The following is a 25,796-nucleotide window of genomic DNA, read 5'->3' as shown; positions in this document are numbered from 1 at the left end:
TTACATTTGGAGGTTCCACCGAGATACCGGCGGGGGTGAGAGGGACCCCTTATTTAGGGCTGGAGGCTCTCCCCCTGCGGGGAGGAGAGGGACCCCCTATTTAAGGCAGGAGGCTCTCCCCCACTTGTCGCCGGGCACGCAGCGAGGTATTTGTTGCAGCCGCCTCTGGGTTCCAACAGACGCTTCTTGGGGTAAGTGACGGCGCCTTTCTGAATAGCGATCGCTTAGATATTGGAAACACAAATTTAGTTAGAGCTGGCAAATCTGTTTGGTCGGGTGGCTGTCGGGGAGGGGCGTGAGCCTCCCCCGACTGCGACAGACAGACGTGTCGGGAGGTCGCAGGCCACAACCCCAGGGGACGCCCTGGTGGAGTCTGGAGAGGACCAGGGACGCCTGGTGGACTCCTGTCTGTTCCGTCAGTTAGGTACGGATTCTGATTCTGGTTCTGTAGTTCTGTTGCCAGCTAGGTCAATTGGTTCTGTAAATCCTTCTTTTTGGATCCTCCGATTTTTGTCTCAACGCGTTGTGTCTGTCCTTGTCCTTTGTTCCTTGTTTTTTGTCATTGGTGTGTGTGTGTTCGAAGTCATGGGCCAGTCTGCCTCTACTCCCTTGTCTCTGACCCTGGATCGCTGGTCAGAAGTCAAGGGACGAGCTAAAAACCTATCTCTTGTTGTCAAAAAGGGTAAATGGCAGACTTTTTGTTCATCCGAGTGGCCCGCCTTTAATGTCGGATGGCCCCCGGAGGGGTCTTTCCATCTGCCTCTCATCAGGGAGGTAAGGAGACAGGTATTTCAGCCTGGCCGACACGGGCATTCAGATCAGGAGCCTTACATCCTGGTCTGGCAGGACTTATGTGAGAACCCCCCGGCGTGGGTCAAGCCTTTTTTACCCCCTGATTCTCTCCCTAGGTCTTCGGTGTCTGTCTCTGAGCCAGCAATCCTCCCTGTGAAGCCGGCTCTCCCCTCTCCTCCACCCTCTGTTCCTCCGGTCCTCCCGGACTCACAGCCTGATCTTATTCTCCTAGATTTCCCACCACCTTATGCTTCGCCTTTGCAGCCTCCGGCGGCCGAGGCACTGCAGCGGCCTGACCAAGTGCCTTCTCCGGCGCCCGGTCCAGCCCCCCTGCCAGCGTCCCCAACGGTGGCCTCCCCAGATTCCACCCTCGAGGTTTCCCTGCTGCCACCGGGCGACGGGCCAGCACAGCGGACTAGGAGCCGGCGCCAGCCGGATGAAGGACCTGTGGCCACTACTCTGCCGTTACGCCCTTACGGGCCTATGGTGGAAAATGGGAACGGGGGGGAGATGCCGGCCCTCCAGTATTGGCCATTCTCCTCCTCTGATTTATATAATTGGAAAAATAATAACCCTCCTTTCTCTGAAGACCCCACTCGGTTAACAGGTCTCGTGGAGTCCCTTATGTTTTCTCATCAGCCAACCTGGGATGATTGTCAACAACTTCTGGGGACCCTCTTCACTACAGAGGAAAGAGACCGGATCCTGTTAGAGGCTCGAAAGAACGTTCCGGGACGAGACGGGCGTCCGACACAGCTACAGAATATTATTGATGACACCTTCCCACTGGCTCGCCCCGACTGGGACCCTAATACTCCGGAAGGTAGGGAGCATCTGTCCTCCTATCGCCAGGCTCTCGTGGCGGGTCTCCGGGCAGCTTCTAGGCGGCCCACCAATTTGGCTAAGGTAAGGGAGGTCGTCCAGGGTTCTGATGAATCTCCTACAGTCTTTTTAGAGAGGTTAATGGAAGCCTATCGGAGGTTTACTCCCTTCGATCCGGAGTCGGAGGGCCAGAGGGCTTCAGTAGCCATGGCTTTCATTGGCCAATCTGCTGCAGATATAAGGCGGAAACTGCAGCGCCTTGATGGGCTGCAGGACCTCACTCTTAGAGACTTAGTTAAAGAAGCAGATAAAGTTTTTCATAAGAGAGAAACGGAGGAGGAGAAAGAGGAACGTAGGGAAAGGGAGAGAGAGGAAAAAGAGGATGCCAGGGATAAAAAGAGAGATAAAGCATTGACTAAAATCCTGGCCGCAGCAGTCGGTAACAGTAAAGAGGGAAACAGGAAGGGAGGCAGGGCTGGGCCACGGCCGCGACCAAAATTGGACCCGGATCAGTGTGCCCATTGCAAGGAGTATGGGCATTGGAAGAAAGACTGCCCAAAGAGACCCAGGAAGGGCCTACAGGCTAAACCGCCCACCTTGCTGGCCCTGGATGAAGACTAGGGGCGACGGGGCTCGGACCCCCTCCCCGAGCTCAGGGTAAAGTTTGATGTGGAGGGGACTCCTATTGATTTTGAGGTGGACACCGGAGCTGTTTACTCGGCATTACAAGCACCACTGGGGCCGCTGTCAACTAAGCGGTCCCTAGTAAGGGGGGCCAACGGTAGCCGATACCGAGCCTGGACCACCAAAAGAACTCTAGACTTAGGAAGGGGAAAGGTCCATCACTCCTTCCTGGTGATACCTGACTGCCCAGCTCCCCTCATGGGGAGAGATCTGCTTACCAAATTAAAAGCCCGCATCACTTTCAACCCCGAAGGGCCCAGAGTAGAGTTCTTGAGCCCCTTAGTCCAGCAACCAGTAGTAACAGCTCTAACAATGTCTATGGAGGATGAATACCGCCTGTATGACTCCCCGGTAAAGGAACAGGATGTAACAAGGTGGCTAGACGAGTATCCGGATGCCTGGGCAGAGAAGGCCGGATTAGGGCTGGCGAGAAATCAACCTCCGGTAGTAGTTGCCTTAAAAGCCTCTGCAGTTCCAATTCGGGTGAGGCAGTATCCCATGAGTAAGGAGGCTCGGGAAGGAATCAGGCCACATATTCTAAAGCTACTGCAGGGAGGCGTCCTGAAGCCCTGTCAGTCAGCTTGGAACACACCACTCCTTCCCGTCAAGAAACCGGGGACCGGGGATTACCGACCAGTGCAAGATCTACGAGAGGTTAACAGCAGGGTACAGGACATACACCCCACTGTCCCTAACCCTTACAATCTTCTGAGTTCCCTCCCACCTGACAGGAGCTGGTACACTGTATTGGATTTAAAGGATGCCTTTTTCTGCCTGCGACTCTGTGAAAGCAGTCAACCTCTATTTGCCTTTGAATGGGCCGACCCGGAGGCTGGTCTTGCAGGGCAACTGACTTGGACCAGGCTGCCCCAAGGATTTAAGAACTCTCCCACGATCTTCGATGAAGCACTCCATCAGGACCTGGTCACCTTCAGAACCCAGCACCCGGAGGTAACCCTGCTCCAGTATGTAGATGACCTGCTGCTGGCTGCGTCGTCTCGGGAAGAATGTGAGTACGGGACTCGCTCCTTACTACAGGAGCTCGCTCAGCTTGGGTATAAGGCATCAGCTAAGAAGGCCCAGCTATGCAGACAGGAGGTTACTTATCTAGGGTATACTCTCCGGGGAGGGAAACGCTGGTTGACTGAGGCACGGAAAAAGACTGTTGTGCAGATCCCCACACCAACTTCCAGAAAACAACTCCGAGAGTTCTTGGGGACAGCTGGGTTCTGTAGACTGTGGATTCCGGGATTTGCCTCGCTAGCCGCCCCGCTGTACCCACTCCTGAAGGGGGACACAGAATTCTCTTGGGGGTCAGAACAACAGCGAGCCTTCGATGATATAAAAAGAGCCCTGCTATCAGCCCCAGCATTGGCGCTTCCTGATGTTGAAAAGCCCTTCACCCTTTACATAGAGGAGCGAGGGGGAGTGGCGCGGGGGGTCTTGACCCAGACTTTAGGACCCTGGAAAAGACCTGTAGCCTACCTATCCAAACGCTTGGATTCAGTAGCTGGGGGCTGGCCCCGCTGTCTTAAAGCTATAGCTGCCGCTGCCTTACTAGCCAAAGATGCGGACAAACTGACTCTGGGACAAAAACTAACTATTGTGGCCCCTCATATGCTGGAAAGTATCATCAGGCAGCCCCCGGACCGGTGGCTCTCGAATGCTCGCATCACGCACTATCAGAGCATTCTGTTAGACAAGGACCGAGTGACCTTCGGACCTCCAGTTACTTTAAACCCTGCCACTCTACTTCCGGATGAGGCTGCAGGCCCGGTCCTACACTCCTGCCAGGATATCCTGGCAGAAGAAGCAGGAATCCGTCGTGACCTAAAGGACTTCCCATTGCCAGACTCAGAGGTGACCTGGTTCACGGACGGCAGCAGCTTCCTACAGGATGGTAAGAGATGCGCAGGGGCGGCAGTAGTTAGCAAGGACAGGGTTGTATGGTCTGCGGGGCTGCCAGAAGGGACATCCGCCCAGAAAGCGGAAATAATTGCTCTCACAAAAGCCTTAGAGCTGGCTAAGGGGAAGAAAGCTACCATTTATACGGATAGCCGTTATGCCTTTGCCACGGCTCATGTACATGGGGCCATATACCAGCAAAGGGGACTGTTAACCTCAGCCGGAAAGGACATTAAACACAAGGCTGAGATCCTTAGACTACTAGCAGCTGTCCTACTGCCTACCAAATTAGCTATTGTTTATTGCCCCGGCCATCAAAAGGGGTCGGACCCTGTAGCCGCAGGAAACCGGCGGGCAGACAAAGAAGCAAAGGCAGCAGCTCTTAAAGGGGCAGAGGTCCCAGCACTAGTGAACAAGGCTCCTAAGGAGGACACGGCACCCGAAGCTACAGGGAATAAGAAACAGCAGGCGGCCTCCTACTTACAGCATGTACATCAGCTCACTCATTTGGGGGCCAGGAAGATGCAAGAGCTATTAAAAGAGCAGCCCTTCACTCTAGCAGCCAAGGAAAACAGAAACCTAGCTGAACAGGTGGCAAGAAACTGCCGAGCCTGTCAGGCTGTAAATGCACACCCGTCGCAAATGCCAGAAGGGAAAAGGCTCAGGGGAAGCCGGCCCGGCCAATTCTGGGAAGTGGACTTTACTGAAATCAAACCAGCTAAGTATGGGTTAAGATTTCTCTTAGTTTTTGTAGATACTTTCTCAGGATGGGTAGAGGCCTACCCCACCCGAAGAGAAACAGCGCAGGTGGTGGTTAAGAAGATTATGGAAGAACTTTTTCCTCGATTTGGACTGCCCCAGGTAATTGGGTCAGATAACGGACCTGCTTTCGTGGCCCAGGTAAGTCAGGGAGTGGCCAGGGTGTTGGGGATTAATTGGAAATTACATTGTGCTTATCGTCCCCAAAGTTCAGGGCAGGTAGAAAGAATGAATAGAACCATTAAGGAGACCTTAACTAAATTGGCCTTAGAGACTGGCGTTCAGGATTGGACCTTGCTCCTACCTTATGCCCTGTTCCGTGCTCGGAACACTCCTTCACCTTCTATGTATAATCTCACCCCTTTTGAAATTCTGTATGGAACCCCACCTCCGGTCTCAAAAATGTTACCCACCATAGACAAAGACTCATTACCCCACACTCCTTTACTTGCCAGGTTAAAGGCTTTAGAGGGAATCCAGCAATTCGTCTGGAAGCCCTTGGCCTCTGCCTATCAGCCAGGAGACCTCAAAGTGCCCCACTCCTTCCACGTTGGAGACTCGGTGTTCGTGAGGAGGCACCAGACCCACAGCTTGGAGCCCCGGTGGAAAGGACCTTACGTGGTGCTGCTGACCACCCCGACTGCGGTTAAAGTAGATGGCATCACTCCCTGGATCCATGCCTCCCATCTCAAGCCTGCACCGCCACCGGGACCTGAATGGACAATGGAAAGGACTGATAACCCTCTTAAGCTTCGCTTTCGTTGTAAGCCCCTGCCCGGCCAAGCTGATGGCGAGTAACCCCCATGCCCCTGTAACTTTAACCTGGGAAGTCATCAACCCAACAGGGCAAGTAGTCTGGTCAACCAGAGGTGTCCACACTCCGGGTAGCTGGTGGCCCACCTTATCTCCAGACGTATGCCAGCTAGCTGTCGGCCTAGACACATGGGACATATCAGAGGTAGAGGACCCTTACAACATCCCGATGGCACCTAGTAAGCCCTCCGCTGGTCTCGAATTCAGGGGCTACCCCAGTAGCGATACCAATGCAGGATGCCAAAATTATGGCAAACGCACCCTCCTAGGCCACCTCCCTTTTTATGTCTGCCCAAGAGATGATCGTAGTCGAAGTAAGATACAGAGCTGTGGTGGGCCTGAATCCCTTTACTGCGCAGCCTGGGGGTGTGAAACCACGGGGTCAGCTCATTGGATCACCCGATCCAGTTCAGACTGGATAACTGTTCACTGGAGCAGAAGGGGGGAATGTAAAACAGAAGCTTTGTGTAATGGATTAAATATCTCCTTAACAGAACGAGGCAGAGGAGCGGACAAGCTTTCCCACTGGTATAAGGGAAGGACATGGGGGCTTAGGTTTTATGCCTCCGGATATGACTTTGGTCTCTGGTTTACTATCAAACTACGACAAGAGACCACACCAGTCCTGGTGGGGCCCAATCCAGCTGTCCGTCCGGTCTCCCCACTCCGGCCCCTGGCGTCCCTGGGTGGCTTGGAGGGGCCAGTGACAGAATCTCCCCAGGTTACCAACCTTGTTCAGACTCCGAGTAGTGGGACTCCTCCCCTGAGAAGCCCAAGTGGTAGGCTCCCCCTGTTTAACCTCGTAAGTGGAGCTTACTCTGCCCTTAATGCAACCCAAAGTAATTTGACTCGATCCTGCTGGCTCTGCCTCTCGGCAACACCCCCTTATTACGAGGGGACTGCAGTAAACGGAACTTACACCCTGACCACAAGCTCTGCCTGCAGTTGGGGAGGAGATCACAAGCTAACCCTCCCTGAGGTTTCTGGCAAAGGACTCTGCATAGGTTCCCCCCCGCTGAGCCACCGGCGACTCTGTGCCAGAACTGTCTCTATGAACTCCACAGTTGGGTACCTGGCTCCAGAGGCAGGAACTTGGTGGGCCTGCAGTACCGGTCTGACCCCTTGTATTTCCACTGCTGTGTTCAATAGTTCCCATCACTTCTGTGTCATGGTCCGTTTGTTTCCTCGAGTATTATATCATGATGCAAGTTCGTTTGAGGAGATGGTGGGGGAGCGTGTCACCCGCTTTAAGAGGGAACCAGTGTCTCTTACTATAGCAGTCCTCCTAGGAGTTGGAACAGCAGTGGGGATAGGGACTGGGACCACTGCCCTTATCCAGGGGTCGAGCCATATGCACCAGCTTCAAGCTGCTATAGATCAGGATTTAAAGGAATTGGAAACCTCTGTAACTGCCCTTAAGGACTCCCTCACATCGCTCTCAGAGGTAGTTCTGCAAAATAGACGTGGTCTCGACCTCCTATTTATGCAAGAAGGAGGGCTCTGTGCAGCTCTCAGGGAAGAGTGTTGTTTTTATGCCGATCATACAGGGGTGGTGGAGGAGTCCATGACCAAGCTTCGGCAGCGGCTAGCCGAGCGACAGAAGGAAAGGGAGGCGCAAAAGGGTTGGTTTGAATCTTGGTTTACACAGTCACCATGGTTAACAACCCTGTTGTCAGCGATCGCAGGGCCGCTCATAATCCTACTGTTAATCCTCTCTATAGGGCCCTGCATCATAAACAAAATTATGGAATTCATACAACAGAGGGTAGGGGATATTAAACTCCTTGTCATCAGGCAACAGTATGCAGCCTTAGCTGAACCTGAGAGTCTCTAAGATTAGAAACCTTCCACAGAAAAAGGGGGGAATGAGAGGGCGTCAGTGTAATCAGGTCAGAAAGGTCAAGGAACAAACGGCATCAAAGCGTTACCAGAGTGTTACATTTAACAAGCACCAGGGCAATCAGGAAGGTTAGGAGGGGGAGATGGAACAATTAACTTTTATGGGACACAGCTGCAGCCAGGGAGGTTACGAGATGGCTGCAGCCCGGGAGTAAACTGAAAAGCAAGCAACCTGATAAGAAGGTGGACAGGCATTAATTCACAACGGCGCCAAGATTCCCAGAAGAGTGACCCCTTTGCTTCCCCCGTTTGCTCCCCCCGTTAGCTAGAAGAAGTATATAACCTATGCCTGAACCCTTAGTCGGGGCTCACGGCCACTGCTCTGCCGCGCTCAGAGTAAGTTGTGGGCCCCGACATATGTTGGAAGCTAAATAAACCCCTTGCGTTTGCATAGAAAGCGTCTCTTGGTTCTTTGTGACAGCGGCTTGCACCCCGGACTTTACAATTTCACATCTGCAGCAACAGAAAAGCTCAACAGAGCCAAAGGATGGTTCTCTGAAAAGGCTAATGAGAAAGCAATACCCCTCGGAAGAAGAACAAGGAAACCGAAGGGAGACACAAATAAAAATGTTACAAAGGTAAGACATGAATCACTGCACCGATCTCAGAGGTTAAACAAAAATAAGAGGACATTATAGACAACTTTATGACATTGAAATTTATACTAAAATTGCTAGACACAGTAAATTTCCAGAAAAATACTACTGGTGAAAATGGACTTTACAAGAATAAAAATTCCAAACTAGCACACTAGGCATTAAAGTAGGAAATTTTCCACATCCTCTCACCACAAAAAGAATCCAGATTCAAGTGGATTTCTATGCAAGTTTCCATCAAATACTCAAGGAATATACATTTCCAATCTTACACAAAATCTCTTAGAGGAAAGAAAAAAAAATGACTAATAACTTAAGTGATGAGTCCAGCATACCCCAACCCCACTCCTGAATATTCTCACACACACACACACACACACACACACACACACACAACTATACAAAGTATTAGCAAACATGGGAGTATAGAATCTTCTATTACCATCTTGATGTTTTCTACATTAAACCCTCTGTCTTTAAATATATTAAAAAATATTAGCAAACAAAATCTGTCAATATATATGAAAGAGAATTCATCAATACTAAATTGGATTATTCTAGAAATACAGGGTCAGTTTAAAATAGAAGCCCTAACCGGTTTGGCTCAGTGGATAGAGTGTCAGCCTGCAGACTCAAGGGTCCCAGGTTCGATTCCGGTCAAGGGCATGTACCTTGGTTGCGGGCACATCCCCAGTAGGGAGTGTGCAGGAGGTGGCTGATTGATGTTTCTCTCTCATCAATGTTTCTATCTCTCTATCCCTCACCCTTCCTCTCTGTAAAAAATCAATAAAATATATTTTAAAATAGAAATATTAGTGATTATTATTCCCCTAATAAACACAGTAAAGGAGAGAAGCCATATTAACTTTTAAGTGGAAACAAAGAAAAAACCTTTAAATAAATTTCAATGCCAATTCATAAGAAATATTCACCGCTAAATGGAATAAAAGGAAATTTCCTTAACTTGTAACCTGAACAAATATTACACAAAATAATGAAATGATGACAGCCTCCCTTTAAGATCAGAAATAAAACAAGGAGGCCTGCTATATAATCCTTCTAGATACACTGTGGGCCAGCCATGCAGTATAGAATAAAAGGAATAAAAGACATACTTGTTGGGAAAAAATATTTTTAGGCTATATGATTTATAAAAATTCTAAGAGAATATATAAGTAAAGTATTAGAATTAATATAAGGATGTTATAAGGTTGCTGGAAATAAAAATCAACATTCAAAAGAAAATTGCATTATATACAACAAGAAGTTCTGGTTAGAAAATGCAATTTTAAAAACTTGACTATAATAGCAATAAAAATACAAATGTACCTAGAAATAAGTCTAATAAAAATGTCCATGCCTAGCCAGTTTGGATTGGTGGATAGAGCATCGGCCTGTGAACTGAAGGGTCCCAGGGTTGATTTCTTTCAAGGGCACATGCCCAGGTTGTGTGCTTGGTCCCCAGTAGGAGGTGTGCAGGAGGTGGCAGATCAATGACTCTCTCTCATCATTGATGTTTCTATCTCTCTCCCTCCCCCTTCCTCTCTGAAATCAATAAAAAAAAATACATTTTTTAAAAGATGTCCAGGCATCCATATGAAAAAATTACAAAACTTTATTGGTGGACATGTAAAAGAATCTAAATACATGGAGGGTTATATATTACTAGTGGCCCGGTGCATGAATTTGTGCACATTGAAAAAAAATTGATTAGAAGAAATATTTTAATATTGCTATTTGCCCTTTCTCTGTAAGTGTCAACCAAATTTACGATCAACAATGACAGATGAAAACACACGCATGTGATTGACGCCAGCGAGAGCTTTATATGCATCGCGCATGTGTGAGCCAACTTAGCCTTTTATAAACATAGAATAAACTTGCCTAGTTAGACCTGCTTTCTGATTTAGCTAAACTTTTTCCAGCCCAATGAAGCACCCCAGCTTCTCGTTCAGGTAATTGTCAGCAACACAGCAGTAACAATCAACACGAAGCAGATTATTATTGTAGATCACGCAGGGAGAACAAAGGGTAAAATATTTAACTGCAGCAGTGTTTGACTATATTCTGCGCAGTCAGAAAACCTGAAGTTATTTTCAAGGTCCACCATTTCTTTCTTTTCAGTGGGGTCAAGTTTCTAAGCTTTCTAAATCTCCGTTTTCAGGCTAATGAAAAGAAAATAGGATTCCACCGAGTCTCCTATCTACCTACTCCAGGACTTCTGTGAGGATCAGATGAGATGAGGCATGGGAAAACGCTTCACAGACATTTGGTTACAGTGTAAACTGTTTCCACCTGTGTTCCTGGGCTAAAAAAACTGCAAGGGGGCTAGTTGCTGCTAGGGAGAGGAAACTGGGCGTTGCTATGTGATGTCATTACCAGGCACCCACAGCGACCGTTTCCGGGTTGGGCGGGGCTGTGGGCTGCATTTTGCACCTTGGGGTCTTGTCAGAGTTGGCTGCGATTTGGTGGGCTATGGCTCCGGGGTAGTGGCGGGGCCTGTGTCCCACTTGGGGGAAGCCGAGTGTTGCTTTGTGGGCACCAAGTCCACAGTGCCGTTTCTCTGTGTGTTCATGGAAGCTCCTGCACTGAGCGCCTGCCCTGTGGTGGTCAGTGCATGTCATAGCGACCAGTTGGAAGGTGGGAAGGACACTTAGCATATTAGCCTTTTATATAGATAGAGGCCCGGTGCACAAAATTTGTGCACAGGGGGTGGGGTCCCTCAGCCCGGCCTGCACCCTCTCCAATCTGGGACCCCTTGGGGGATGTCCGACTGCCAGTTTAGTCCTGATCTGTCGGGGTGGGCCTAAACCAGCAGTCGGACATCCCTCCCGCAATCTGGGACCACTGGCTTCTAACCACTCACCTGCCTGCCTTCCTGATCGCCCCTAACCGCCTCTGCCTTGGCTTCTGCACCTGGGAACAGGCTTCCCTCCTCTGGCCAGCTGCAGGAACCCAGGACCTAGGCTTCCCTCTCTCTGGCCGGCCACAGCACCCAGGACCCAGAGTTTCCTCCGTCTGGCTGGCCACAGGCATCCAGGACTGGGTGGGCTTTGCTCAGGCTGGCCACAGGCACCTGGGACTCCAGGTGGCTTTGCCTGGGCTGGCAACAGACACCTGGAACCCCTGATCACCCCTAACTGCTCCCCTGCTGGCCTTATCACCCTTAACTGCTCCCCTGCTGGCCTGATCGCCCCTAACTGCTCCCCTGCCAGCCTCATCGCCCCTAACCACCTCTGCCTCAGCCTCTGCACCTGGGACCCGCGGCTTAGTCTGGAAGGATGTCCGGTCTAATTCGCATATTACCCTTTTATTAGTATAGATTCTTGAGTAAAAAGACTTTCCAATTTGATTAAAATGTTTAGAGAAAGTATAAAAATCCCTACCAGGGTTTTTGTGGAATTTGACAAATCCGTTCTAAAAATGTATAGGGAGGAAAAAGAGGCCCAAGACATAGCTAAGAGACTTCTGAAGAAGCATAAGAGCTGGGGTTGGAGTGGGATGGGTACTGGAGCTACCACTTATCAAGGACAGCTGGACTGGAAAGACATCCATGCAGAATGGAAAACTGACCTATGACAGAGCAGGCATTATAGGTAAATATATTATTCAATAAGTGGGTATGAAAAATGAATTATTCATCCCGAAAAATAAAATTGGATCCCTGTCTTGAAGCATGTAGAAGAACTTCCAGGTAGATTAAGGACTTAATTCTGGAAGGCAAAAATGTATTGAACTTTTACTTATTATTTTTATTTAAAAAATATTTTTATTTATTTTAGAGAGAGCAGAAGGGAGAGAGAGAGAGAAACATTGATGTGAGAGAGAAACATTGCTTGGTTGTCTCCTGAATGCACCCCCAATCAGGGATTGAACTTGAAACCTGGGTATGTGCCTGACCGGGACTGAACCTGTGACCTTTTGGTGCATGGGACAATGCCCAACAAAAGGAGCCACATCAGCCAGGGCTGTGTTGAGCTTTTAGAAAAAAAATATAGGAGAATATTTTTATGAACTTGCAGGTAGGAAAAGATTTCTTAGATTAAAAAAGGGATAAACCCATAAAGGAAAGAGTTTATTAATTAATCTACCATAGTAGGGACCCTCCTGTCAATAGAGATCATAAGAAGTGAAAAGCTGCATAAAGTGGGATAAAATACTTTAAAAAATATATGATAATGTCCTAGTAATTAAAATATAATAAAACTATTTTATGAAATATAAAAACAACTCAAAAATGGGTAAAAAGGCTCATTTAATAGAGAGAGAAGAAAATTCCTCATGAATACATGAAAACATGCTCAACAGTAATCAAGAAAGTGTAAATAAAAAGCACAATGACATAATTTCACACCTACTAGTTTGGAAAAAGTAAAAAATCAGATAATATTAAGTGTTCATTAGGATATAGAACAATTGGAATTTTTGTCCATTTCTGGTGTAGATATAAAATTTGGCAACCTTTTCAAAAACCCCTTATGATTACCTAGTCAAGTTGAACAAGTGCATACCCTAACTTTAGGCAATTCTACTTTTAGGTGTATATCTCAGAGAAATGCTCACTTATGTGTGTTAGATTGGTACTTCCCAAACAGTAATGAACATACAAATGACTCCAGGATCTTGTTAAAATGCAGGCCATGATCCAGTAGGTCTGGAATGAGGCCCACGATTCCGCATTTCTAACAAGTTCCCAGGTGCTAGTGCTGCTGGCCACACTTTGAGTAGCAAGGCCCTATGGTTGCAAATACATGCATTGGCAGCAGAATGAGCAAAATATTCATACAATGGAATGCCTTTGAGCATTCACAATGCAAGAACTAACGATTCTTGTTTGAACATGGGAGTCTCAAAAACATGTTTAGAGAAAGAAGAAAGTCACAGATGAATTCACTGAAGTTTTTTACTTATAGAATGCTTTATTTTTATATTTTATTGATTTTTACAGAGAGGAAGGAAGAGGGATAGAGAGCTAGAAACATTGATGAGAGAAACACTGATCAGCTGCCTCCTGCATACCCCTTACTAGGGATGTGCCCGCAACCGAGGTACATGCCCTTGACCAGAATCGAACCTGGGACCCTTCAGTCCGCAGGCCAACGCTTTATCCACTGAGCCAAACAGGCTAGGGCTTATCAAATGATTTTATAGTGCAGTTAGTTATTATTTTTTATTTTTGTTAATCCTTACCTGAGAATATTTCTTTCTATTGATTTTTAGAGAGAGTAGAAGGGTGTGTCGGGGGGAGGCAGAGAGTAAAAGGAGGGAGAAAGAGAAAGAGAGAGAGAGAGAGAGAGAGAGAGAGAGAGAGAGAGAGAGAGAATCATTGTGAGATTGGTTGCCTCCTGCATGGGGCAACTGGGCTGGCATTGAACCTCTAACCAAGGCATGTGCCCTTGACTGGGAATCGAACCAAAGACCCTTCCTTGACTGGCCAAGGCTCTATCCATTTAGAAACACCGGCAGGACTAATTATTTTTTCTTGTACTAGTTTTCCCTTCTTAGTTATATTCATTCACTTTCATGTTACAATGGGTTAGAAGAGCTATCCAAGACAGAGTCCCTTTGTAACATATACAGTAATAAAAGCGTACTATGCTAATTAGACCGGCTGTCCTTCCAGACGTGATTCCGGACATTCTTCCAGATTAAGCCAGGGCTGGAGGGAAGCCCAGGTCCTGGGTGCCTGCCGGCGGCCAGAGCTAAGCCTGGGGCACGGGTGCCAAAGGGAAGCTGGTGCTGGCAGCCGGGGGAAGGAAGATCTACTCTTGCACGGATTTCGTGCATCGGGCCTCTAGTAACGTATATAACAGAAAAAAAAGAGTCTTGTAGTCTGAAAAAACAGAGTCAAACCCCAATGCTATCTTTTAGTGGCTTTGTATTTCTGTCCAAATTCCTTAATCTATCCAAGCTTACATTTCCACATTTAGAAAATAAAGATAATAATACTTACATTTGTGTGGTTATTGTGACAAACTGAGAGATGTGATTTACATAAAATAGAAGCAGTGTATGTTCAAATAGTGGTTGTGATTGTTATTGTTTGTTTTTCCAATATAAGTCTGGCAGCATATTTGAGAATTTCTTTTTAAAAAATATATATTTTTATTGATTTCAGAGAAGAAGGGAGAGGAAGAGAGAGATAGAAACATCAATGATGAGTGAGAATCATTGATTGACTTCCTCCTGCATGCCCCCTTCTGGGGATCAAGCCCACAACCAGGGCCTGTGCCCTTGATCAGAATTGAACCCAGGTCCCTTCAGTCCACAGGCCAACGCTCTATCCACTGAGCCAAACTAGCTAGGGCTATTTGAGAATATCTTGATTGGTGAAAGAAAGCTTATATGGAAACTGTAATGTACATAACCCATTTGTTAATTTTGTTAATTAAGGTTTAAAGCTTAATTCTCTTAGGAAGTATAATAACCTTTGTATTCAATATTGCATTACTTACATAATTCTATGATACCACATAAAGCAAGTATTAGAACTGCCCACAAATAAATTGCGTTCTTCTTCTAAATCCTAAAAGAAATTGCAAAAGCAACTATGATATATGAAGTTAACTTAAAAAAATAATTTACTACAGGCATCAAAGTCACAGAGGAACTAAGTTAATTATCTAAGATTAGAGGAAGTATAATGAATAAATTTCAGAATAAAACTAATAAGTCCAATTCTTTAGTTACTCTCTGTAATTGAGGATTTACTATCATGGGTGGCGACAAATTTAGATGGCTTATTGTTTCTATTATATTTGACTTTGTGTAATAATAAGAAATATATATATATATATATATATATATGTATATATATATATGTCTTTGCCCTCAGTTCCTGAGTCAGGGGTCCTCAAACTTTTTAAACAGGGGGCCAGTTCACTGTCCCTCAGACCGTTGGAGGGCCAGACTATAGTTTAAAAAAAAAACTATGAACAAATTCCTATGCACAGTGCACATATCTTATTTTGAAGTAAAAAAACAAATGTTTTCGGTGGGCCGCATGTGGCCCGCGGGCCATAGTTTGAGGGCCCCTGTCTGAGTCTTTGACCATGATTCCCAACACAGAGCTCCCTAAACTCTTGTAATTTCCCGAGTGATAGGAGTGTCTGATGCAGAGCTCCTACAATTTTCCCCACTGAAACACAATTCAGTGAATTTTCTTGTTTAATGGTTATCAACCAGGGGTGATTTTGCTCACCAGGGGACACATTTGAAAATGTCTGGAAATATTTTTGGTTGTTTTTGAGTGAGTTTCAAAAGACACATGTCACTATACATAAATGACAAAGATAGTCCTTTGTACGCATGTATTTGTGTGTGCTTATTTTTTTATATAACATGTTTCATAATGTTTCTATGGGTTTCCAACATACAAAAGAAGGGAAAGGAACCCGGCTGGCATGGCTCAGTGGCTGAGAATTGATCTATGAACCAGGAGGTCATGGTTCGAGTCCCGGTCATTTCACACGCCTGGGTTGGGGGCTTTTTCCCCAGTGGGAGGCGCGCAGGAGGGAGCTGATCAACGGTTCTCTCTCATCATTGATGTTTCTATCTCTCTCTCCCTCTCCCTTCCTCTCTGAAATCAATAAAAAGATATTTTTAAAAAAAACAATAAAAGAGAAAGGAATCCTATACTTTCTCGGGAATTATGTTCACGAAACTTAAAAAACTCATAAACTCAAAAGCCAAATTCCAATATTTTCCCATCTATAGGGATTAAAAAATGAATTAATATTCATCTGGCTTCCCTCATATCACTCTACTTGTTTCATGAAAATGAAGATTGTTAATTTAAAAGAAGGCACAGCCCTAACTGGTTTGGCTCAGTGGATAGAGCATCGGCCTGGGGACTGAAGGGTCCCAGGTTCGATTCCAGTCAAGGGCAGGTACCTTGGTTGCGGGCACATCCCCAGTAGGGGGTGTGCAGGAGGCAGCTGATCAATGTTTCTCTCTCATCGATGTTTCTTACTCTCTACCCCTCTCCCTTCCTCTCTGTAAAAAATAAATAATATATATTAAAAAAATAAAATAAAATGAAAATAAAAAGAAGGCACAGGCCCCAAAGTAAAGGCAGGATTAGTCACACAGAGTCTCTGTAGCAGTGGCTTTACACATTTGTGTGAAAACTTAAGCTGTGAGGTGTGGGTCCAGTATTTTGTTACTAATTGATAAAGTGCCAATATTTAAAATGCTTGCCCTGGCTGGTTTGACTCAGTGGTAGAGTGTCGGCCTGGGGACTGAAGGGTCCCGGGTTCGATTCCCGTCAAGGGCACATGCGTGGGTTGCGGGCTTGGAGGCAGCCGATTAATGATTCTCATCATTGATGTTTCAATCTCTCTCTCCCTCTTCCTTCCTGTATGAAGTCAATAAAAAAAATATTAGAATGCTTTACTTTATTGGTAAACCTGAAAGGATTTATTTATTTGCATTCACATGTTTTCTTGAAAAAACAAACAAACAACAGAGTAAAAACAAATCTAGAAATGGCTCTTCATCCTGGGCATTGTCATAGGAGTATAGGACGTGAGCCCCCTCAGCCGGGAGCACTGTTATCATTACGACGGTAACTGGGGCTTTAACATGCTGATAAAAGGCGAAGTGAAAATCACATACCATTCCATCACTTATAACTTGCAAAGACACATCTAAAAATTAATGACATTTTAACAGTAATTTAAAAATACCTCTCATTTACAGTTACAACTTATACTATTTAAAACAGGTTGAATTAGGTTGAAAGCTCAAAAAAAGGAAAAATGAACTGGATTTTTCAAGTTTCATAATTCAGATCAACTCACTGGCCCTGTAACAATTGGTCTTATAGTCTGAATGCCCGGAGAAGAACAGCGCAGCTCTGTCTTAGGTGAACTAGCATTTAAAGAGAACAAGAAGGGAGAAATAAATAAAGATGCATATGAGATTAATCAAAGTTTTCTACTCTTGTTTAAGCTTAAAAACTTCAATAAGAAAAAGAAAAATACAGCAATATTTGACTTGTATTTTCAAACTGTTTTTGTTTTTCTTTTCACATCTATTTAATGGGAAGAACTTCACATTAAATCACAGCCTTGAGTGTGAATTCATGCTATATAAATGTTTTGTTACGTGTAAATACACATACATTGACATTCACGACAAAAATATTACCGTTTATTTTTCACAGAACAAGTTCCTGGCACACTCCACTCAGAAAATAATGTTCCTTCATACTCTAAGGTAATCTAAAGAAGGAAGATAAAATAGTTCAAACAAAAACTTTGCTCCAAAATTTTCATGTCATTGTTCAGATGTACGATTTAATTTTCTGGGTCTTTATTAAAGAAACTAGAGGCCCAGTCCATGAAATTTGTGCATTCGGGGGTGGAGGGGCCCTTCAGCCTGGCCTGCGCCCAGTCTAGGAGCCCTCAGGGGATCTCCAACTGATGGCTTAGGATTGGACCTGTCAGTTGGACATCCTCAGCACTGCCCCGGAAGTGGGAGAGGCTCCCGCCACCATTGCTGCACTCGCCAGCCATGAGCCCAGCTTCTGACTGAGCGGCGCTCCCGCTGTGGGAGCACACTGACCACCAGGGGGCAGCTCCTGCATTGAGCATCTGTCCCCTGGTGGCCAGTGCACGTCATAGCGACCTGTCATTCTGCAGTTCGGTCAATTTGCATATTAGCCTTTTATTATATAGAACTAGAGGCCCGGTGCACAAAAATTTGTGCACTGGCGGGGGGTGGGGTGGGGGGGTGTCCCTCAGCCCCACTTGTGCCCTCTCACAGTCTGGGACCCCTCGGGAGATAACCACCTGCTGGCTTAGGTCCGCTCCCCGGGTGGCAGATGGCAGGCCCGATCCCTCGGTGCCTGCCCCGCCTCCCCGGATTGCACACACGGCAGGGCTGAACCGGGGGTTGGAGCGCCACCCCGGGTCGGGTCGCACACGAGCCACCCGGGCAGGCCAGCCGATCGCTGCTGCCCCGCCGGGCCGCCCCGGGTTGGTTGGCACACGGGATGCCCGAATGGAGGCAGGGCGGGCCGGCCGATCGCTGCTGCACCACCCGGCCATCCCGGGTCGGGTCGCACATAGATGCCGGCCACCCCGGGTCCCAGATAGCAGGCCCAGATGGCGGCGGGGCAGGCGGCATGGCGCTGTCCCGCCCTGCCTGCAGTATGCAAATTAGCCATCTTTGTTGGTGGTTAATTTGCATATTGTGCTGATTAGCTAATGGGAGTCGTAGCAAAGGTACGGTTAATTACCATGTTTGTCTACTATTAGATAGGATAATAATTAAACTTTGATGTATTTGAAATTATAGAAAGTAGTACAATGAAGGAAAAGTAACTTTTCTGGGACACTTCAGTAGTTTCCCCACCAAATAAGATTTGTATTTTATTTCAAAAATAATATATTAAGTATCTAGGAGGTACTCTAGTAGGTTCTGAGGATTAAAATAAGAAGATAAATGAGACAGGGTCATCCTATCTGTATCTTGACATTACGTTTTGAATATTAATCACAAAACACTCAAACCAACACCACTTGTTTTTGCAACTTACATAACTAAGGACTATTATTAGAGAGGGAGATCTATATTAGGAAGATAAATGAAATGAATATGAAATAAAAATAAAAGAATGACACTGTACTATACAACTGAGTATGATTAACTCTGCCCTAAGACAAAAAAAACAACAAACAAAACAACTTAACTATAGTTTTAAAAAGTTAAACACTTACAGTACTTCTGGTACTAAAAATGCGGTAGTTTGGGCTGTTAGTGTGATATCTGTGGAGGAAAAGGTCAAATAAGAATATGAAAATTAATTTCTCCTCCAAGGAAGAGGGATTCTATGCATGGCCAGAGCATGCCTGGGCTGCCAAGAGCTTTACATTTCTGCCCACACATCTTCCTGGAGAGCAGAGTCAGGGCTAAAACTCAGGATTATCCGTGAACTCTACCCACCACTCATGAGACGTTAGGGTTTGCTCAGTATCTGAAGACACTAGAATGACAAGTACAGATGCTTCTTGACTTACAATGGCGTTACATGACAATAAACTATCTTAAACGTGCTCAGCACACTGACATTAGCCTATAACTGGACAAAATTATTTAACATAAAGCCTATTTTATAATGAAGTGTTGAAAAATCGATGTAGTTTACAATGCACATGGCTTTTCCATCACCACAACGTCAAAAAATCACTAAGTGGAACTATCGTATGTTTGGAACTGCCTGTAAATACTTTTCCATCCTTTTTTATTTACTTATTTACCTTTAATACTAGAAGCCCAGTGCACAAAATTCGTGCATGGGTGGGGTCCCTAGAGGCTTCCAGCTGGGGCCTCCCTTCCAGCCCCTGGTGGTCACAGTATGTCATAGCGAGTGATCGAATTCCCGGTCAGGGGAACTCCTGAGGGGACACTTTGGATATTAGGCAGGCATATATACATGTATGTGTGTGTATGTATATATATATACTAGAGGCCCCGTGCACAAAAATTTGTGCACTCGGGGGTCCCTCAGCCCATCCTGTGCCCTCTCGCAGTCTGGGACCCCTCCGGGGATGTCCACCTGCTGGCTTAGGCCTGCTCACCGGGGGATTGTGCCTAAGCTGGCAGTGATACATCCCTTGGGGGATGTCCACTTGCCAACGGGCCAAAGCTGCAGTTGAACATCCACAGAGCTGCTGAGGAGGCAGGAGAGGCTCCCACCATCGCCAATGTGATGCCTTCAGCCTGGCTTGTGGCTGAGCAGAGCTCCCCCTGTTGGAGTGCACTGACTACCAGGGGGCAGCTCCTGCATTGAGCTTCTGCCCCCTGGTGGTCAGTGTGTGTCATAGTGACCAGTCATTCCCAGTCGTTCTGCTGTTAGGGTCAATTTGCACATTACCGCCCTAACGGGTTTGGCTCAGTGGATAGAGCATCGGCCTGCGGACTGAAGGGTCTCAGGTTCGATTCTCGTCAAGGGCATGTACTCTGGTTGCGTACACATCCCCAGTAGGGGGTGTGCAGGAGGCAGCTGATTGAAGTTTCTCTCTCATCGATGTTTCTAACTCTCTATCCCTCTCCCTTCCTCTCTGTAAAAAATCAATAAAATATATTTGGGGAAAAAAATTGCATGTGCACATTACCCTTTTATTATATAGGATAGAAGCCTGGTGCACAGGTGGGAGCCAGCTGGTTTGCCCTGAAGGGTGTCCCAGATCAGGGTGGGCAGGGGACCCCCAGCTCCCTACGATCGCCCACGCCGCCCCTGCTCGCGATCGCTGGCTCTGCCCATGCTCACGCCTAACACCTCTGGCCAAGGCATTAGGCCTGGGCAAGAGACCCCCAGCTCCCCACCATCATCAACTCGGCCCCTGCTCCCTGCAATTGACTGCTCAGCCCTAATGCCTCTCACCCAGGCATTAGGCCTGGGCAGGGGACCCACAGCTCTCCAAGGGACCTCCACCTCCACCCCTTCCCAGGCCTAACGCCTGTGGCCAAGGCATTAGGCCTGGGCAGGGGACCCCAAGCTCCCACCATCAGCGACTGTGACCCTGCTCCCCATGATCACTGGCACTGCTCCGGCCCAGGCCTAATGCCTCTGGCCAAGGCATTAGGCCTGGGCAGGGGACCCCCGCAGCTGCAGCCTCCCAAGATCATGGGCTCCACCCCTACCCAGGCCTTACGCTTCTGCGTTGGGCCCGGGCAGCGGGGACCCCCAGCTGCAGCTGCCCCTGCCCCGGCCTAACACCTCCTCTGGCTGAGGCGTTAGGCCTGGGCAAGGGACACCCCCAGTTGCAGCCGCCTGCGATGTGGGCTCCACCCCTGCCTGGGCCTTACTCCTCTGGCTGAGGCGTGAGGCCCCGGCAGTGGGGACCCCCAGCTGCAGCTGCCCCTGCCCAGCCTAACGCCTCACTAACTCCTCTGGCCGAGGCGTTAGGCTGGGCTGGGGACCGCCCGCAGCTGCAGCCGCCCCCCCCCCCCCCCCCCCCCCCGATCGTGGGCTCCGCCCCTGCCCAGGCCTTATGCCTCTGGCTGAGGTGTGAGGCCCGGGCAGTGGGGACCCCCAGCTGCAGCTGCCCCTGGCCAAGGCGTTAGGCTGGGCAGGGGACCCCCCGCAGCTGCAGCCACCCCCCCCCCCCCATCGTGGGCTCCGCCCCTGCCCGGGCCTTATGCCTCTGGCTGAGGCGTGAGGCCCGGGCAGTGGGGACCCCAGCTGCAGCCGCCCCTCCCGGGCCTTTTGCCTCTGGCGGAGGCGTTAGGCCCGGGCAGAGGATCCCCCAAGCTGCAGCCGCCCCCTGATGGGCTCCACCCCTGCCCATGCCTAATGCCTCTGGCCGAGGCGTTAGGGCAGCGGGGACCCCCAGCTGCAGCCGCCCCCCCACCCAGCTGCAACCGCTCCCTGATCGTGGGCTCGGGGCAGCGGCTGCAGCCACCCGGAGATCCCTGGCTCCACCTCTGCCCAGCTCCCATTGCTGGCTCCACCCCTACTTCCTGCTATCATTGGCCAGAGCGGCAAAGGCCAGGATTCTCCAATCATGGCCGGGGGGCAGGGCAAAGGCGGCCCTAGGGGCCGCCTTTGCCCTGCCCCCCGGCTCTTAGCTCCCCCCTGGGTTTCCGATCACTGTCAGTGCCAGGGGGCTTCTTCTGTGCTTTCCATTTTGCCTCCCTGCATTGTGCCTACATATGCAAATTAACCGCCATCTTTGTTGACAGTTAACCGCCATCTTGGCTGGTGATTAATTTGCATATCTCGCTAATTACCCAATGGGAAGGGTAGCGGTCGTACGCCAATTACCATGTTTCTCTTTTATTAGTGTATATATATATATATATATACACACATACATATATATGATATTTTTATTAATTTCATAGAGGAAGGGAGCGGGAGAGATAGAAATACGATGAGAGAGAATCATCAATCAGCTGCCTCCTGCACGCCCCCTACTGGGGATCCAGCCCACAACCTAGGCACATGCCCTTGACTGAGTTGAACCTGGGACCCTTCAGTTCGAAGGCTGATGCTCTAGCCACTGAGCCAAACCAGGTAGGGCTGTTTTAGTTTTAGGATGAAAACTGTTAAAGAATATTGGCTGTATTCCCTTCACTTATAAACTGAGCATTAAAATAATGAAAAAAGATTAAAAACCCATAAAACAGTATTGCTTGTTTGAAACACTAGGTAAAGAGCAAATTTCTGTGAGTCCTGATTCATTTTCATTTCTATTATTCAGGGTCCTTGAATCTATCTAAAGCAGCATTGTCCAACATAAATGTAATGCAAGCCACTTGTGTAATTTAAAAATTTCTAGTGGCCGCATTAAAAAAGCAAGAAGAAACAAGTGAAATTATTTTTTTAATTTGACAAATTTTAAAATCCTCACCTGAGGATATTTTTCCATTGATTTTTCAGAGAGAGTGGAAGAGAAAGGGAAAGACAGAGGGAAATATTGATGTGAGAGAAACACATCTATTTGTTGCCTCCTGCATGCATCCCAACCAGGGTTTGGGCACGGGAGGAGCATGCAACCTAGGTACGTGCCCTTGACCAAAATGGAACCTGGGACCCTTCAGTTCGCAGGCCGACGCTCTACCCACTGAGCCAAACAGGCTAGGGCAAGTGAAAAGATCTTACAAAAGATCTTCATTTGGACTAGTCATATTTCAACTTCTCAAAAGTCACGTGGCCAATGGCTCTCATAAAGCATTCTTTTTTTAAAATTTAAATTTCAGTATACTTTTAATATTATTTTGTATTCAGCTGTACAGCATAGCGGTTAGACAATCCTATACTTTACAAAGTGCTCCCCCTGATATTTCCAGTGCCCACTCGGCACCATACATAGTCATCACAATATGATGGACTCTATTCCCTATGCTGTACTCTACATCCCCATGACTACTTTGTGACTGCCATTCTGTACTTCTTAATCCCTTCCCCTCTTTCCCCCAGACCCCAATCTCTCCCCTCGGGTAACCACCAGTCTGCTCTCCGTATCTATGAGTCTGTTTCAATTTTTGTTTGTTCATTTATTTTCTTTAGATTCCACATGTAAGTGGAATCATATGGTATTTGGCCCTAGCCAGTTCGGTTCAGTGGATAGAGCATCGGCCTGCAGACTGAAGGGTCCTGGGTTCGATTCTGGTCAAGGGCACATGCCCAGGTTGCGGGCTCCATCCCCAGCTGGGGGCGTGTAGGAGGCAGCCGATCAATGATTCTCTCTCATTATTGATGTTTCTCTCTCTCCCTCTCCCTTCTTCTCTGAAATCAATAAAAATATATGTATATTTTTAAAAAGAAATCATATGGGATTTGTCTTTTTCTGGCTGACTTATTTCACTTTGCAGAATACCCTCTAGGTCAAGCATGTCAAACTCGCGGCCTGCGGACCACAATGAATATTTTTGCGGCCCACTCAATATAATGGCAAGAAACATTTTAATAAAAATTTCTTAGCTTTTTACAATATCCTGTTATACATCATTATTAAGGACGAACTACAATGTTCGCTAACGACTGCTGACTAAAATCCTGTTGCATTCATTTCCTTTACGCGCCTTACGCGCAGGCGCACCATTTCTCTCCACTAATACCAGCAGCGAATATTTTAGCAGCCGATGGCCACATCATTAGTCTTGGACTGACTTGTCTGATGTGTGCAACAGGAAATATTTCGCTTTTGGAGAACAACAAAAATAGTTTTATTTGCGTTAGGCTCATTAGTTTATGCCGTTATTTAGTGTCTGGTAAGTTAACGTTCAAGAAAAAATAATGTTTATTAAAATGTCTTATTATTTTGTTAACGATGACTCACTTATTTCGGCCCTTTGTATTCCGCATGTCTCTATCGGAATAAAACCACGTTTCTATGAAAGTGGAAGCTGTTGTGTTTTTGCGGCCACAGCCACTCACACCTTGTTTACCCGGCCCGCGTCAGCCTTCGAGTTTGACATGCTTGCTCCAGGTCCATCCCCGCTGTTGTAAATGGTAAGATTCCCTTTTCATGGCCGAGTAATATTCCACCGCGGGTCTGTACCGCGGCTTTTGCACCCACCCCAGGAGATGGGTTTTTCTCACCTTTTCATAGAGAAGAAAACGAAGGCTCACACACGTGTTAGAATAGAATGCCCCCTTTTCGCTTTCTCATGACTTCACTGACCTCTGCAATTGCCTCTCCTATTATTTGCCCCCCTCAACACCCCCCCCTCCCCCGCCCCGCAGTGAGATGCCTGGGTCCCCCCCGACACCTCCGTGATGGTTTGGCTGCTCGCTGGTGCTCTAACGCTGTGAACGTGGGAGAGCAGGAATTACTGTCAGAGCAAAACCTCCATGGAACAGAACATTCGCAGGGCGTGCTTCTTTCTGGTTAACCCCCCGAATTTTAACCTGCGGTGAAAACCTTTCTAGGGTATTTTAATACGCATCCTTCAACCACTGGCGACCTAGTTATCCTAGTGCAGCCGTTCTCAACCTGTGGGTCGCGACCCCTTTGGCGGTCGAACGACCCTTTCACAGGGGTCGCCTAAGACCATCCTGCATATCAGATACTTACATGACGATTCATCACAGTAGCAACATGACAGTGATGAAATAGCAACGAAAATAATTTTATGGTTGGGGCACAACCTGAGGAATTGTATTTAAAGGGCCAGAAGGTTGAGAACCGCTGTGTGAATTCCCCGCCCCCATCCCCAATCTCTGTGGCAATTTTTGAATTTTTGCTCCTCTCCTCTCGGGCAAAAGCAGCGTCTCCGGATTCCTCGGGGCTCAGTGACGTGAAGTTACCACGACTCCACGGCAGCCAAGTCCCAACAGCGCCCCCTCATCTCGCGCCTGGAGGCACCGGAAACGCCGGCAGGGGCGGTGGGGCGCTGGTACCCGGGGGAGAGGCGGGGGCGGGGAGCTGAGGGCCCGGACGGTGGGGTGGCCGCGGACTCTGAGGCGCTGGGAGGGGGACCCCTGTGAGGCCCCGTTAGCCCGTCCTCCACTGGCACCTCTACCTCCACAGAGCCGAGCCGCAGCAGCTCAGACAGGACAGCAGCACCGCCACTGCCCCGGCGGACATGGCGCCCAGACGCTCCGCACAACCGCGCCGCCTCGCCGGTTCCGCCCACCCGCCTAGTGCGCATGCGCGGGACCGAGCGTGTACGCGTGCGTGTGCATGTGCGTATGCGTGTGGGCGTGCGCGTGCGCGTCAGCGACCAGGCACCGCAGGGGACGCCGCTGTGGAAAATCGAAAGCAGGGCGGGTAGAGGTTGGGAAGAGGAGGGGGACGGAGAGAAAATGGGAGAGATCTGTCACACTACTGACAAGGACAAATAAAAGAAAATCCAAACCAGGTTTTCGGAAAGGCAGAGCAATGCTTTTTTGGAGTGGAATAGCAAAACCACCTCGGAAAACCCGGGGTGAATGAAGATAGAACTTCCCAGTTTGTGTTTCTTTCAGACCAGCGTTTCTCAACCTTGGCTGCACGTTAGAATCACCTGGGAATCCTTTTAAAATCCTGATTTCTGGGCCTCATCCTCCGGAAATTCTGTTTCTTTGTT

The 25,796-nt window shown here is 47.9% G+C and overlaps 1 protein-coding gene across 1 annotated transcript in view; it reads right to left on the bottom strand.

Moving 5' to 3' along the window:
- Nucleotides 1–25,328, bottom strand: part of CATSPERE (catsper channel auxiliary subunit epsilon) — a 94,518-nt gene extending 69,190 nt beyond the window's left edge. Inside the window, exons 1-5 of the mRNA XM_070401109.1 lie at nucleotides 25,251–25,328; nucleotides 18,995–19,043; nucleotides 17,421–17,494; nucleotides 17,072–17,141; nucleotides 14,726–14,796 (exon numbers count right to left, since the gene is read on the bottom strand). Of these exons, the coding sequence (XP_070257210.1) occupies nucleotides 14,726–14,796; nucleotides 17,072–17,141; nucleotides 17,421–17,494; nucleotides 18,995–19,043; nucleotides 25,251–25,315 (329 nt within the window). The 5' untranslated portion in view covers nucleotides 25,316–25,328. The remainder of the gene's footprint in view (nucleotides 1–14,725; nucleotides 14,797–17,071; nucleotides 17,142–17,420; nucleotides 17,495–18,994; nucleotides 19,044–25,250) is intronic.
- Nucleotides 25,329–25,796: the final 468 nt, after the last annotated feature.

Source organism: Myotis yumanensis, unplaced genomic scaffold, assembly GCF_028538775.1.
Source record: "Myotis yumanensis isolate MYYU_CA2020_CCGP unplaced genomic scaffold, mMyoYum1.0.hap1 SCAF_22, whole genome shotgun sequence".
NCBI classification, from domain to species: domain Eukaryota; kingdom Metazoa; phylum Chordata; class Mammalia; order Chiroptera; family Vespertilionidae; genus Myotis; species Myotis yumanensis.
This window is presented reverse-complemented; position numbering and strand designations above follow the sequence as displayed.